This window comes from Centruroides vittatus, unplaced genomic scaffold (genome assembly GCF_030686945.1).
Source record: "Centruroides vittatus isolate TY-2023 unplaced genomic scaffold, ASM3068694v2 scaffold_1384, whole genome shotgun sequence".
In the NCBI taxonomy this organism is placed as follows: Eukaryota; Metazoa; Arthropoda; class Arachnida; order Scorpiones; family Buthidae; genus Centruroides; species Centruroides vittatus.
In genome coordinates, this window is record NW_027122676.1 from 99,929 (window position 1) to 112,628 (window position 12,700).

Sequence of the window (12,700 nt, forward strand, 5' to 3'; positions counted from 1 at the left end):
GTTAAACATATAAATTCGACAATTATTTGCACGGGTTATATCTATCATATCACAAATAAAATGTTAAGAAATTACAATCAGAAGATCGTTTTATGGGAGTTCAATATCTTTTACATTTTTTTAAAACCCATAACTAGTTTTGTCGGGGCCGCGCTGCCTCCACGCGTCATATTTTTACGCTTTTCTAAGGATATAAGCATCGTGTACAGCCACTATTTTATGTAATCTCATTAAGACGCGACTCGTGGTGGGTGCCGGACATTCGGCGCTTTAGCAATCACCAGGACACAAATACTGTACATACGTTCTAGAAGCCACGCGGCCTCCACGATATTTTACAAAGATGTCACGACCTTTAAGTAGTAGCACAAATAATATACTTACGAAAAGATTCATACACTGAAAAAAAGATGACACGTAAGATATACATGAAATCATAAGGGATGGCCCTAATTCTATAAAACATTATAATAAGAAAAACTGTGTATTCGAAGTTCCCAAAAGAATTTCGTGATAAAATACGTTAGTTATTGTCAGCTTATAACACGGCAGTGCCTCTGCTCGCAACAACTGAAGTTGCTAGATCAATTCAAAATCTCTTAAAGAGAAGATATTGTCATTTATGTGATAAAAAAGATGGTAAATATGCTGCTAAGTGCAACAGCTGTTTGAAATTTATTTGCAAAGTGCATTGTACCACAAAAATACTATGTGACAACTGTCAAGACTGAACTACGTAATTCGATAAAATGTTCCTGAGTGTTAAAAGTAGAAGTGATTATGTTAGCTGTGGTTTTCTAATAAATAAGGAATACTGCAGAAAGGATAATAAAAGATAGTCAGTCATTGTAGCTAATGTATTATTGAAAGTTTTATTCATATAGATAATTAATTTTATTAAGAAACATTTGCTAAAAGAAAATTGTCAATATTTCACGAAAATATAAGTAAATTTTATTATAATTTAGATAAAAACACATTTGTTCTCACTCTCACAGCTTCTTCTTCTCTCTTTCTCTTGCACTTGGAATGACTTCTAAATAAAATAATAATACTTAGAGTAGGTTAATATATATTGTCATAGGTCTTAGGTGTATTCAAAATAAACTAATAATGGATATAACAGTGCTATAGTCGCGTGATTATGCCACTCCAGTTTATCGCGCGACGTCTGACAGAATCCAGTTTTTATCTTTAAATTGTAAAATTTTTGGCTTTGCCTCAAAAATTATTATTACATTTCTGTTTTCTTTATTTTTTCTACTTTTAGACAGTGTAAAATATTTACTTATAGTCACAAATGCTTTATTTGTGTCGAATTTAATTTAATTTGATACGTAAAATTCAAAAAATAAACATAAAATTTCAACTCGCCGTAATTTCTCTTAAGTTTCACCGATCTCCATTGGGTTTGTTTGTAAATGCGGAAAAATATGACACTTTCAAGTGAAGTAAGTACAATTTCGTACTACTGCGAAAAATTTGTCAATATATTTCGCTATACCCTCTATCGCGAAAGTCAATAAACGTTGATTAATTCATGACTCTATTTTCAAATGCTACTTTCTGACTTGTAAATCGACTAATTGACAAAGTTATTATTTTGTTTTACTCATACGAATGTTGTATTTAAGATTTAACAGACATTTTCTTTATATTTCTACACATGAATTTTATTTTTAATTATGAATATGATATAGGCTTAAATCGATCATTTAATATAAAACTTGACATCGCTTAAAATATTATTCAATCTATCGAAATTTTTTGTTGATAGTATAGATATAAATGTTTTCTGTTTATAAAATGGAGCAATAAAAAAATAATGTGTGGACCATCGAAAATTCGGCAATTTACCACATGATGTCCAATGCGCAAATTCGTTTATTTATAACTAAAAATATTCTCGAAATTTTATCAAAAAATGCATTTGTGACAATACATAAATGAAGTTCTTACGCAAGAAACAAAAACTGTACAGTTAGCAAAATTTGTATTCGCGAAATTAATTTTTAAAGTTTTTTTCGCTGTTATTTTTCGCGCGTGACAACGAGATTTCTCGCAGTGTATTATCAGACTTCGCTGAGTTTTATAATCAGTAGCGACATCTCGCTTCAAAATCGGCTAAAATCGATATGTTTTTTTATTTTAGTCGCAAAAGTCTCACAGTTCACGATTATTAAAAATGTAATACAAATGTAATACCATTCAAAAAAATACTTAATTTATAATTTTTTAGGAAAAGGGTAAAACTTTAAAAAAATGCCAATGTTCTGCTTAATTTTAAACATTTCTTAGCTACATATATTTTCTTACCTTTCGGACAAAAGAAGTAAGAAGGTTCTAAGTACAGTACATTAGTTCTCCCCTTACAAGAAGCAATTGACTCCTTACTGTGTTTATTATCTTGTCAGAAAGTTGACCTTGTCAGAGACTTTTTATTTTTTTTTTCGTTTGATGACACAACTTAGTGAAATAAAAATCGATGAATCTTGCCAAGTGTCTTTAAATTCACCAAGTTGTGACATCAAACAAAACAAGAAATAAAAAACACGGTTTCAACAAAACTATCAGACTTTTTAATTAAAAAGGAGTGTGGCGTTTTTGTATACATTTACTGTCTTCGATTAGTTTTATTGCTTTGATAGTTAAAAACACGAAATAACGGCTTATATGAATGCGTTGCGGTACTAAATTTGTGCTATATAAATAAACAACCTTATTAAAAAAAGTTTAACAAAATTTATTTAACTCCGTGAGTCACACGGGTCTTACAGACCCGGCGCGAAATTTAGTTAAAATTTTTTAATATTGAATATTTTTCAAAAAATTTGAAAAAATTAATATTCTTCTAACTTTCTAACCCGATTAACATGCTGTTAAATTTTTCTGAATAGCAACGCTCATTTTTGAGAAAAAAAATACTTTGGGTCTGTCAGACCCATGCGACTCATGATGGGGGTAAAAAATGACCGTTTAATTTGTCGCCGTTGCACGATAGCGAGTGTAGCAATAACTTTATCGCGTTTAAGTTGTCGCGCGGTGTTTATTAAATGCTATCATATCGTTATTTATTTGTATGTTTATATTTTTGTTTTTTTTTTGTTATAATATTGTTTTTAAAAGTAATGTCTAATTAATTTTTAATTATTTCAATTATTTTTTATTCTTTTCATATAATTTTTATTTATAACTTTTATAATTAATTCATGATTATTCCTCGTTTATTAGGCGATGCAAGTTGGCTTTTTTTCACTTTTACTAATCAGAAACTTGTGAAAACAGTCTAGCTATAAAATTCCAAAAAATATCCTGCTCCCTCGGAAATAATCTTGGTAATCGAATTTACACAATCGCTATAAATACTTTTGTTTTAATCGCGTTATGAGTTATAAATTGCTAATGAAATGTTCGACAGTGTTCAGATGAGTAAACATTAAAAAATTAGATATATGGAAAATAATTACAACTACGCGACAATCATATCGCATAGCTATAAATATTCTATAATCTAATAATCCAGATTAATCTGATAAAAATATTTTTAATTATAATCTGCTTTTATTATTTATTCATTTTTCATCGCGGCACAACAAAACAAACTTAAAAAGTTAGCCCGATCTACATAACAAGTAATTATGAATGAAATCGCTGCGTTTGATCGCGTAGCGACTGTTTTGTCGCGCGATACACAAAGCGCGACAAAAAAACTCAAAACTAAATTATGATAATACAAATTGTGAAAATTATAAAATTTTTGATAATTGCATTTTGATAACATTCAGATATTGATATGGATGCCTTTTTAAAGTTTTATTATGTGAATATTTTATATTATAAAAAAAACAAATTACAGAATCGACAACATGTCATTAATTGCCGAATTTTTTATGGTCCTCTCGTTATTTTTTCGATTCATTCATTTCGTGCAGAGAAAACATTTATATCTAAACTATTAACAAAGAATTTTGATAGATTGAATAATATTTTGACCGATGTCAATTTTTGAATTAGGTGATCGAGTTAAGCCTAACACACGACTATATTACATTAAACATTAAAAATAAAATTCATGTTTAAAAATCTAACAGAACTATCTGTTAAATCTTAAAGAAGACATTCTAATGAGTAAAACAAAATAAAACAGTTCTCAATTAGTCGATTTGAAACCCAGAATAAAGCATTTTTTAATAGAGCCATAAAACAATTAATGTTTATTGACTCTCGCGATAGGGAGTAACGCGAAGTCTATTATAAAAATTTTTAGCAGTAGTGCTGAATTTCTACTGACTTCACACGAATGAGTGATCTTTCTTCCCCATTTGCAAACAAACCCGATGATTATCGGTGAAACGTCAGATAAGTTACAGCGAGTTGAAATTTGATATGTTTATTATTTAGTGTTTTTTTCATCAAATTTCGTAAAATAAATATTGAAAAGACAATTTTGTCAATACAAAAGTAATTTATACTACTATATAGAAAACAAAGCGTAGAATTTAACGGAAAAATTGTAGTTTTTCTACGCGATAGAAAAAATTTATTAATTTCAAAATAAAAATGGCGGGTCTGACAGACCCATGCAACCTAAGTAAGAGAACGATTCCTAGAGACTCACTGAGGGTTAAATCACTTACATGACTAAGGGAAATGGTGCTTAAAACCCCTTATCGCCAATTGACGTCTATAGCCGTTAAGCCTTACGTAATTGCTACAGCTCGTTGACGTCTATGCATGTTCAGTTTTCAAAAATTGTTTCTATTCTCCCTAATGACGAGATAAGTCAGAAAAAGCTTTGTATACATTCTATAGGATGTGGTTTATGATCTCAGCAAATTTTGAAATTATACATCCAATTGAAGTTTATATTTTGAACCATTTTTGAGGTCTCCACCTATTGAAAGAGTATTCATGATCGAAAATTTCGTGATGTATTTAAGTGTTTACGGTAACTGAGGCAAAACTGGCTAAAAACCAGCTTTTCCCTAAAACTTACTCGGGGAGAACCCGCCAACTTAGACAAACAGCTGTTTTCTTAAACATGAAGATTAGTACACCAAACTGCGGCGCTTGTCACGCGATCTGTCGCGATTTTTTGTTATGTGACAGATAATTCGTTTCTAAGTAACAGGTATCAAAAGAAATAAAGTTTTATGCTGAAAGTTTTTAGAAATGTATTTCATAAATTGGCGTATTAAAATGTTTTTTTAATTTTTTGTGGGTGTTCTTTCTGTAAAACACAAAAAAACAATGTTAGGTTAATGAGATAAGGCTTAGCATATAATATAAGTAATAAGAAGAAACTGGTATAAAAATTATTAAAAAAATAACGAAATACATTCGAGTATTTACAGTAACTAGTTCAGACCTGTGTAGAAAACTTACACCCCCTCAGGCGTTGTTCAGAACATTTCACGGAAAGTTTACAATTAGCTGTTCTCAAGGTCATCCGGCTGTATATCTGTACTGAAGCTTGTGCTAAGTGTCTCCTTGCCAGTTTTGTTTTATATGAAAAATAATAAGTTTCTAAATAATAGATAATAAAATAAATAAAGTTTTATACTAAAATTTTTTAGAAATTCATTTTATAAAATGGCATATTATAAATTATTTTGATTTTTTCTGAGTTTTTTGTAAAGCATTTATGTCAGCATATAAAGCTAGAAACTAATAATTATAGAATAAGTATTATTGTGATATAAGAAATTGTTTGTACTTGTGTAAAAATTCTATTTTTACTAAACGAACTGCACCCTTGTATAGCCTTATGGTGTGAAACGTCATTGTTAAATATATACTATTTCTCTCTTCATGACAAACTCTAGGGGATAGTGTGGCTCAAGCAATGTAGGACAGATAAAAATCTTTCTCTGATAATAAGATTATGAAAAATATTTATATACAGAATTTTCATAAAAACTCTGTGTTCTTCTATCAAAAACACGATGTTTTGCAGAAAAAGAATGTTTACAGATGCAAGTGTCGTTTCAAATGTGGTATCTCGCTTCAAATTCGCGCTACGTTCAGTCTGTTTTTGTCGTTTTCTAGCAAAGTCATATTACAGTTCACCGTAGTTTTGTATTTTGTTATTCACGAACTTAAAATTATAATAAAATTTTAAATTTTCGAACTATACAGAAAACAATTTATTTATTTATAGAAATTCGCTAAAATATCGTAGATTTATTAGTCACACATATCTTTCGTTTGAAAAGAAAACAAACTACAGCCTGCTAGCTACAGCAAGTAAGAAGTTATTGTCATTTTTCACACTACTACTCTAATTACTCTTCTAGGAAAAGAGTGGATGAGTCATCTGATGGTCAAAGTCAACACAAGTTTTCTTAGTGATAATGTATAAGAAACATTATTTTTATATTATTTCGGCAATTTTTAAAATAATTGACTACGCAATTTTGCATGCAATTGTTTACATATTTTCTCATATTATGTAACAGCGGGGGAAAATGTTCACGTTCACAAATAATTTATATCATCACAGTTCTAAAATAATGTTTACTAACCTAAAAACTCTCTAAGAACAATATATTAGCTAATTAGAGCTAAAAAACAATAGAAACAAGCAATTTCATAACGATTGTTTACATATTTCAAAGGCTGTAGCCTGAGAAGGATGGTACTTAGTGGAAATTTGATAAGAAATCTTTTTGTCTAAGTTAAATCAAATAACATGATAACTAGTAGAATTATGGCAACAAATAAAGCTATTTTTTAACGTTTGTTTACATTCTGACTTTAATCACATAGACTGGTTCTTCGCGGAAAAATCCTGTGCAGATGGGTCTAATAAAAACTCTCATTCATTGAAGTTAATTCAGTCATAATATAAATTACCAATTAGAGCGTAATAGGCGTAGAAACAAAAATTTTAAAGCCAATTAACAGCACGAACATTTTCCATAAACTTACTATATAGAAGTGGAGTTTCTCGAAAATATTTATTGCTAGATAGTTTTAAAAATATATTTATTTACTTAAATATTGTTAAATTAGCTAATTTAATGTATAAGTGCATTAAATTAGTTAAATAAAGCTAAAATACGATTTTAAAAGCGAATCAATTGCGATTCTTTACATTTTACTTCAAAAGTTAGGAGAGGAAATTTTCGCAACAATTTTTTTATTTTACAAGTTTGTGATAAGTTAAAGTAATGGCGAAGTAATTCCAGATCTTATGTCGGATTTTATCTACGTAACTCCATTTTCAAGATTAAAAAAGACAGACAGTCACACAGACAGACAGAAAACAGACAGACAAAAATGAAGATTTATAAGACAATCACACGATATGAATATCGAGGCTATTCTATAATTCACTTCAAATTTCTAATATCGACATACATAAATATTTTTAAGTGTGTGAATATTATATTTTGATACTTTTATCTTTCTTTACTAAGAACATTATAAAACGTCAACTTTTTACCAATATAAAACAGTCGAAGTAGGAACAGGCTGAAAATGACAAGAAATTATAAGCTCTGTTCTGGAGAAGTAACCTTGTTCTTTTCATCTTTGATATAATTCGTTTTTTCTGTATTTACACCCAATTTACGTAAAAAAATTTTGTATTGTGCTGTTTATATTTAATAGCTCATGTTTGTTTCTGTTTAGTAAATCGAATTTTACAGCAAAATACTTGACAACTCTAAATTATAAAAGCAAAACGAATCAAATAGCTTCATTTCTACAATATCCACTTGAAATAGATAAAACTATTATTATCTGAGGACCGGGTTTAACTCGGCCCAATATCTTTTTTTTATTGTTTAAATCCTCTCGAGAGAAATTAGAGAAACGGTGGAAATTCAAAGGATGTGCAGCCGTCCGCTGTCGAAACGCATTTCCTTTCTCTCAGGATCCAAACTCTTAGTCACGGAGATCGAATCATCAGCGATTCACCTCCTATCGCTATTGGTGATCGAAGAGAACATCACCTGGAGTATATAAGGAAGGAAAAGGCTGAGAACAAGGTTGCTGAAGGTTTGCATGAGAAGCCTGATCCGTAGGATCCGTCCCAAGAATCGAGGGCCGAAACACAAAGTCACCGAAGCCTGCCGCCGACAAGCCGCTTCTGACCGATCCTCCTGCTTATCTCCACGACAAGAGAACCGAGACAATTCGTACTTCAATTACAACCGATATACCCTAGAAAGAGGTATGACTCCTAAATTTGTAAACTCTCTCTCTCTCACGGTTAGGAACTGAACGCGTTAGATCTTTTGTATTTGTTTACCGTCTAAATAAATCGTTATTTGTTTTCATCATGGTTCCGTTAATTTGAATATCGCCTTAAACTTATCGACGAACCCACACACTTCCTCCACTTGATTTGACAATTAATTACCTGATCCCGACAAGTCAAAATATTATTAAAATTTAGCCATCCGTGACAGTGGGGTGGGCCTTGCCGACCTGTTCGCTGAGAAAAAAAAAGTACGACTCTGTCCTACCTTCCGGCGTTCTTACAAATTAGTGTTAGGTGTGTGGTTCAACTTCTTTGAACTATCGATAAAAAAAAGGCCATATTCGAGTAACAAGGTCGATTTAAGTCGAATTAGGGACTTAATTATAAGTAGAAGAAATAGGACAAGTATAGAAAGGATATCCAAGCTGCTTTAAGTTAGTAGAAATAATTAAACCTAATCCTCAACTTGCAACAGGGCCTGCTAACCCAGCAAATCCAGGACTGAACCCCCTTACGTTGAGTGGTCTAGGTGAAATAATTCCATTGCTGCCCATGTTCTCTGGAGACACACGAGGCCCCCGTGTAACGGACTTTTTCGATTCTTTAGCAGATATTATGAAGGTTGCCGCATGGTCGAAAGTGCAAATGCTGGCAATAACTAAATTAAAACTAGCGGGAATAGCTTGGGAATTCGTACGAAAGGATCAGTGAATCAAAGAGGTCAACAATTTTGATAAGTTTAAAAGAATTGTGCTCCAGTGCTTTGATCGAGTGCCTCTTACTTTTAAATTAAATAAATTTTATTCTTGCGTTCAAAGAAATAATCAAGATGTCCAAGCGCATGCTGCCCGGTTGCAAGCGCTAGCTACTGAGATAGAAATCACGCCAAAAACCAATGTGGACACGGCAGAAATTTCTATTATTCAGCGAGTGCAGAGAAAAGAGTTAGACGAACGCCTAAAGGTCCAATTGTTGAACAGAATCACGCTGAGGATCCAACAAACAGTAATGAGCCGTGACCCTTAATCCTTTGATGAGGCACTACATGCCGTGATTAATGAGGAAACAATTGAAGAACTCACTGCGCGTTCATGCAGGAACATGCAAACAGTTAACCCTTCGTGAGTCGAACGGGTCTGACATACCCGGCGCGAACTTTAGTTAAAATTTTTTAATATTGAATATTTTCCAAAAAATCTGAAAAAATTAATATTCTTCTAACTTTCTATCCCGATTAACATGCTGTTAAATATTTTTGAATAACAACGCTCATTTTTGAGAAAAAAAATACTTTGGGTCTGTCAGACCCATGCGACTCATGATGGGGGTAAAAAAAAACCGTTTAATTTGTCGCCGTTGCCGATAGCGAGTGTCGCAATAACTTTATCGCATTTAAGTTGTCGCGCGGTGTTTATTAAATCCTATCATATCGTTATTTATTTGTATATTTAAATTTTTGTTTTTTTTGTTATAATATTGTTTTTAAAAGTAATGTCTAATTACTTTTTAATTAATTTAATTATTTTTTATTCTTATCATATAATTTTTATTTATCACTTTTATAATTAATTTATGATTATTCCTCGTATATTGGGCGATGCAAGTTGGCTTTTTTCACTTTTACTAAGTAATCAGAAACTTGTGAAAACAGTCTAGCTATAAAATTCCAAAAAATGTCCTGCCCCCTCGGAAATGATCTTGGTAATCGAATTTACACAATCGCTATAAATTCTTTTGTTTTAATCGCGTTATAAGCTATAAATTGCTAATTAAATGTTCGACAGTGTTCAGATGAGTAAACATGTTTTTAAAATTGTTTAGCAATGAATATTTCCTGGAAACTCCATTTTCCTATAGTAAGTCTATGGAATATCTAGTTGTGAATTTTAGTATTATTTTAAATTTGTATTAAAAAAAAATTAAACACCGTAAACTGTAATATATTTACTGTACTGTAGTAATAAACCGGCTTTTATATCTGAATCCGTATCAATTTTCTTTTTTGATTATTTTTCACAATACAGTGTAATCTAAATAACACATGATTTGTTTACATTTGTTTATTCCTTTTTTTTTATTTGTCGGGACGCTTTTCAGTACTTTGCCCTTCTTCTGTCAAGTTTATTTTGTTTAATGTATATTCTCATATACTTTAAACAAAATAAAGCCGTCAGAAGAGATCGGTGTGTCATTAAATCACTTTTATGGCGTTTTTAGTTCATTTCTGCTTCTGAGTTAGACTAGTACATTCAAGAAGACCTGTCGAGTAGTGAGAGGAGAATTCTGGTTTTAGTCGTTAGAACTCGTTTTCTGAAAATATCGGATAGCCTCAGTTCTAGACATGTTGAGACAGATATGCCAACTGAAACAGATTTGCAGGAGAGCAACCGAGTTAGCTCCTGATTGGTCGGCCAACAGATCTAAAAACTGTATATAAGGCAATGCCACCGTTGAAACTAGGAGAAACAAGCCTGGCCTAATAGACTATATTTGAGTGCCTTGTCTATAGTAAAGTAAAAATGTACGGAGATTTTATGATCGATTCAGAGATCGAGAATATAGTATATGAAGATGCTTCTTCGGAAGAAGAATGTGATTTTGTAGAAGTTAGATCTGAGAATACAGACACCGAGCAAGAGGAAAACGAAGATATATCAGAAGTAGGCTCACCTGCAGTTGCCTCATCATCACAAGTAGCAGCCTCGTCATCACAAACAGGTGAGCATTGTTCTTTCCTAGCTCGCGATGGAACCAGATGGAGTATGTGGGAATATCCTGCAACGAAGACAAGAAGAGAGAACTTGATTTATCTTATACCTGGTCCCATTGGAGAGGCTACAAACGCAAGGTCTATTTTTGAATGTTGGAATCTGTTCGTAACAGATGATATTTTAGATATCATAGTCATACACACAAATCAACAAATACAAAAAGTACAACCGCATTACGAAAGAGAACGTGATGCAAATACAACAGATCTGCAGGAAATAAAAGCACTAATCGGATTATTTTACCTTGCTGCGTATAAAAAGGTAAATCGCTGTCACGTTAACGAAATGTGGACAACGGACGGTACAGGATTCGAAATCGCAAGAACGGCCATGTCGGAGAGACGTTTTCGTTTTTTGTTAGCAAATCTCCGATTTGATGATAAACAGACGCGAGGTGAAAGACTAAAGTTTGATAAATTAGCAGCAGTCCGAACTTTTTTAGATGTATTTACGAATAATTGTATAAAGAATTACAATGTATCGGAATACTGTACCGTAGATGAGAAACTGGAAGGATTCAGAGGGCGGTGCGGATTCCGCCAGTATATACCAAGTAAACCAAATAAATACGGTATAAAAATATTCTTGCTAGTAGACAGTAAAACATTTTATACGCACAATTTAGAGGTTTACTGCGGAAAACAGCCCGATGGACCCTTCTCAGTATCGAATTCTGCGGACAGTGTAGTGAAAAGATTAACTAGGCCTATTGTTAACAGCGGCCGTAATATAACTACCGATAACTGGTTCACCAGTTTCAGTTTGGCTACAGATTTATTGCAAGACAGGTTAACGCTAGTTGGTACCATCAGAAAAAATAGAAAAGAAATTCCTGCAGAATTTTTAAATATAAAAAATAGAAAAGTAAACAGTAGTAAGTTTGCATTTACTAAAGCGATCACTTTGGTCTCCTATGTGCCGAAAAAAAGTAAAAATGTATTGCTTTTGTCGTCATTACATCATAGTGAAGAAATTGATCGGGAAACTGGACTGGCAAAAAAGCCAGAAATAATATCCTTTTATAATAGAACTAAAGGGGGAGTAGATACCGTGGACCAGTTAACCGGGAATTATAATTGCGTACGCAACACCAGACGATGGCCTATGATCATTTTTTATTGTGTTTTAAATTTAGCAGGAATTAATTCCTATATTATTCACCAAGCAAACAAAAATACATCCAAATTGAATAATAGAAGAGAATTTTTGAAGGAATTGTGTATCATTCTAATGAGCGAACATATTGATAAAAGAAAATGTATTTTAAATCTTTCGAAAACTATCAGAACGGCAGCGGAAAGGATATTTCCGTCAGATTCTGAAGCCGGACCTTCACATTCATCCACGGAATGTGTCGAAAAAAAGAGAAAGAGATGTGATGAATGTGAAACACGGAAAGATAGAAAAACGAAATATACCTGCGTGAAATGCAAAAAATATCTATGCTTGGAACATGCAGTTCAAATATGTAGAGATTGTGTTGAATAAAAATAAGAAACCAACATTTTAACTAAAGATAAATATATGCTATATATTTGTTATTAGGTAGAAGTTGTTTTTATTCTGAATGCACAAGTAAAGTTAAATGTTTTGAGCATAAATTTGAAAATAATAATTATTTAGTTTTTAAATATCAACCAGTATATGTATTTTATTCTGCAACTTAAACAGTAACTATATAGTGTATTTACTCGGACATAAATAGAATATAAATACAACA

General features: G+C 31.8%; 1 protein-coding gene across 1 annotated transcript; it reads left to right on the forward strand.

Annotated features, from left to right (window-relative positions):
* Positions 1-10,728: 10,728 nt before the first annotated feature.
* On the forward strand, positions 10,729-12,468 carry LOC136986932 (piggyBac transposable element-derived protein 4-like). Its single transcript, XM_067284574.1, has one exon. It carries the CDS (start codon positions 10,729-10,731, stop codon positions 12,466-12,468), a length of 1,740 nt encoding a protein of 579 aa, XP_067140675.1.
* The last annotated feature ends 232 nt before the right edge of the window (positions 12,469-12,700 follow it).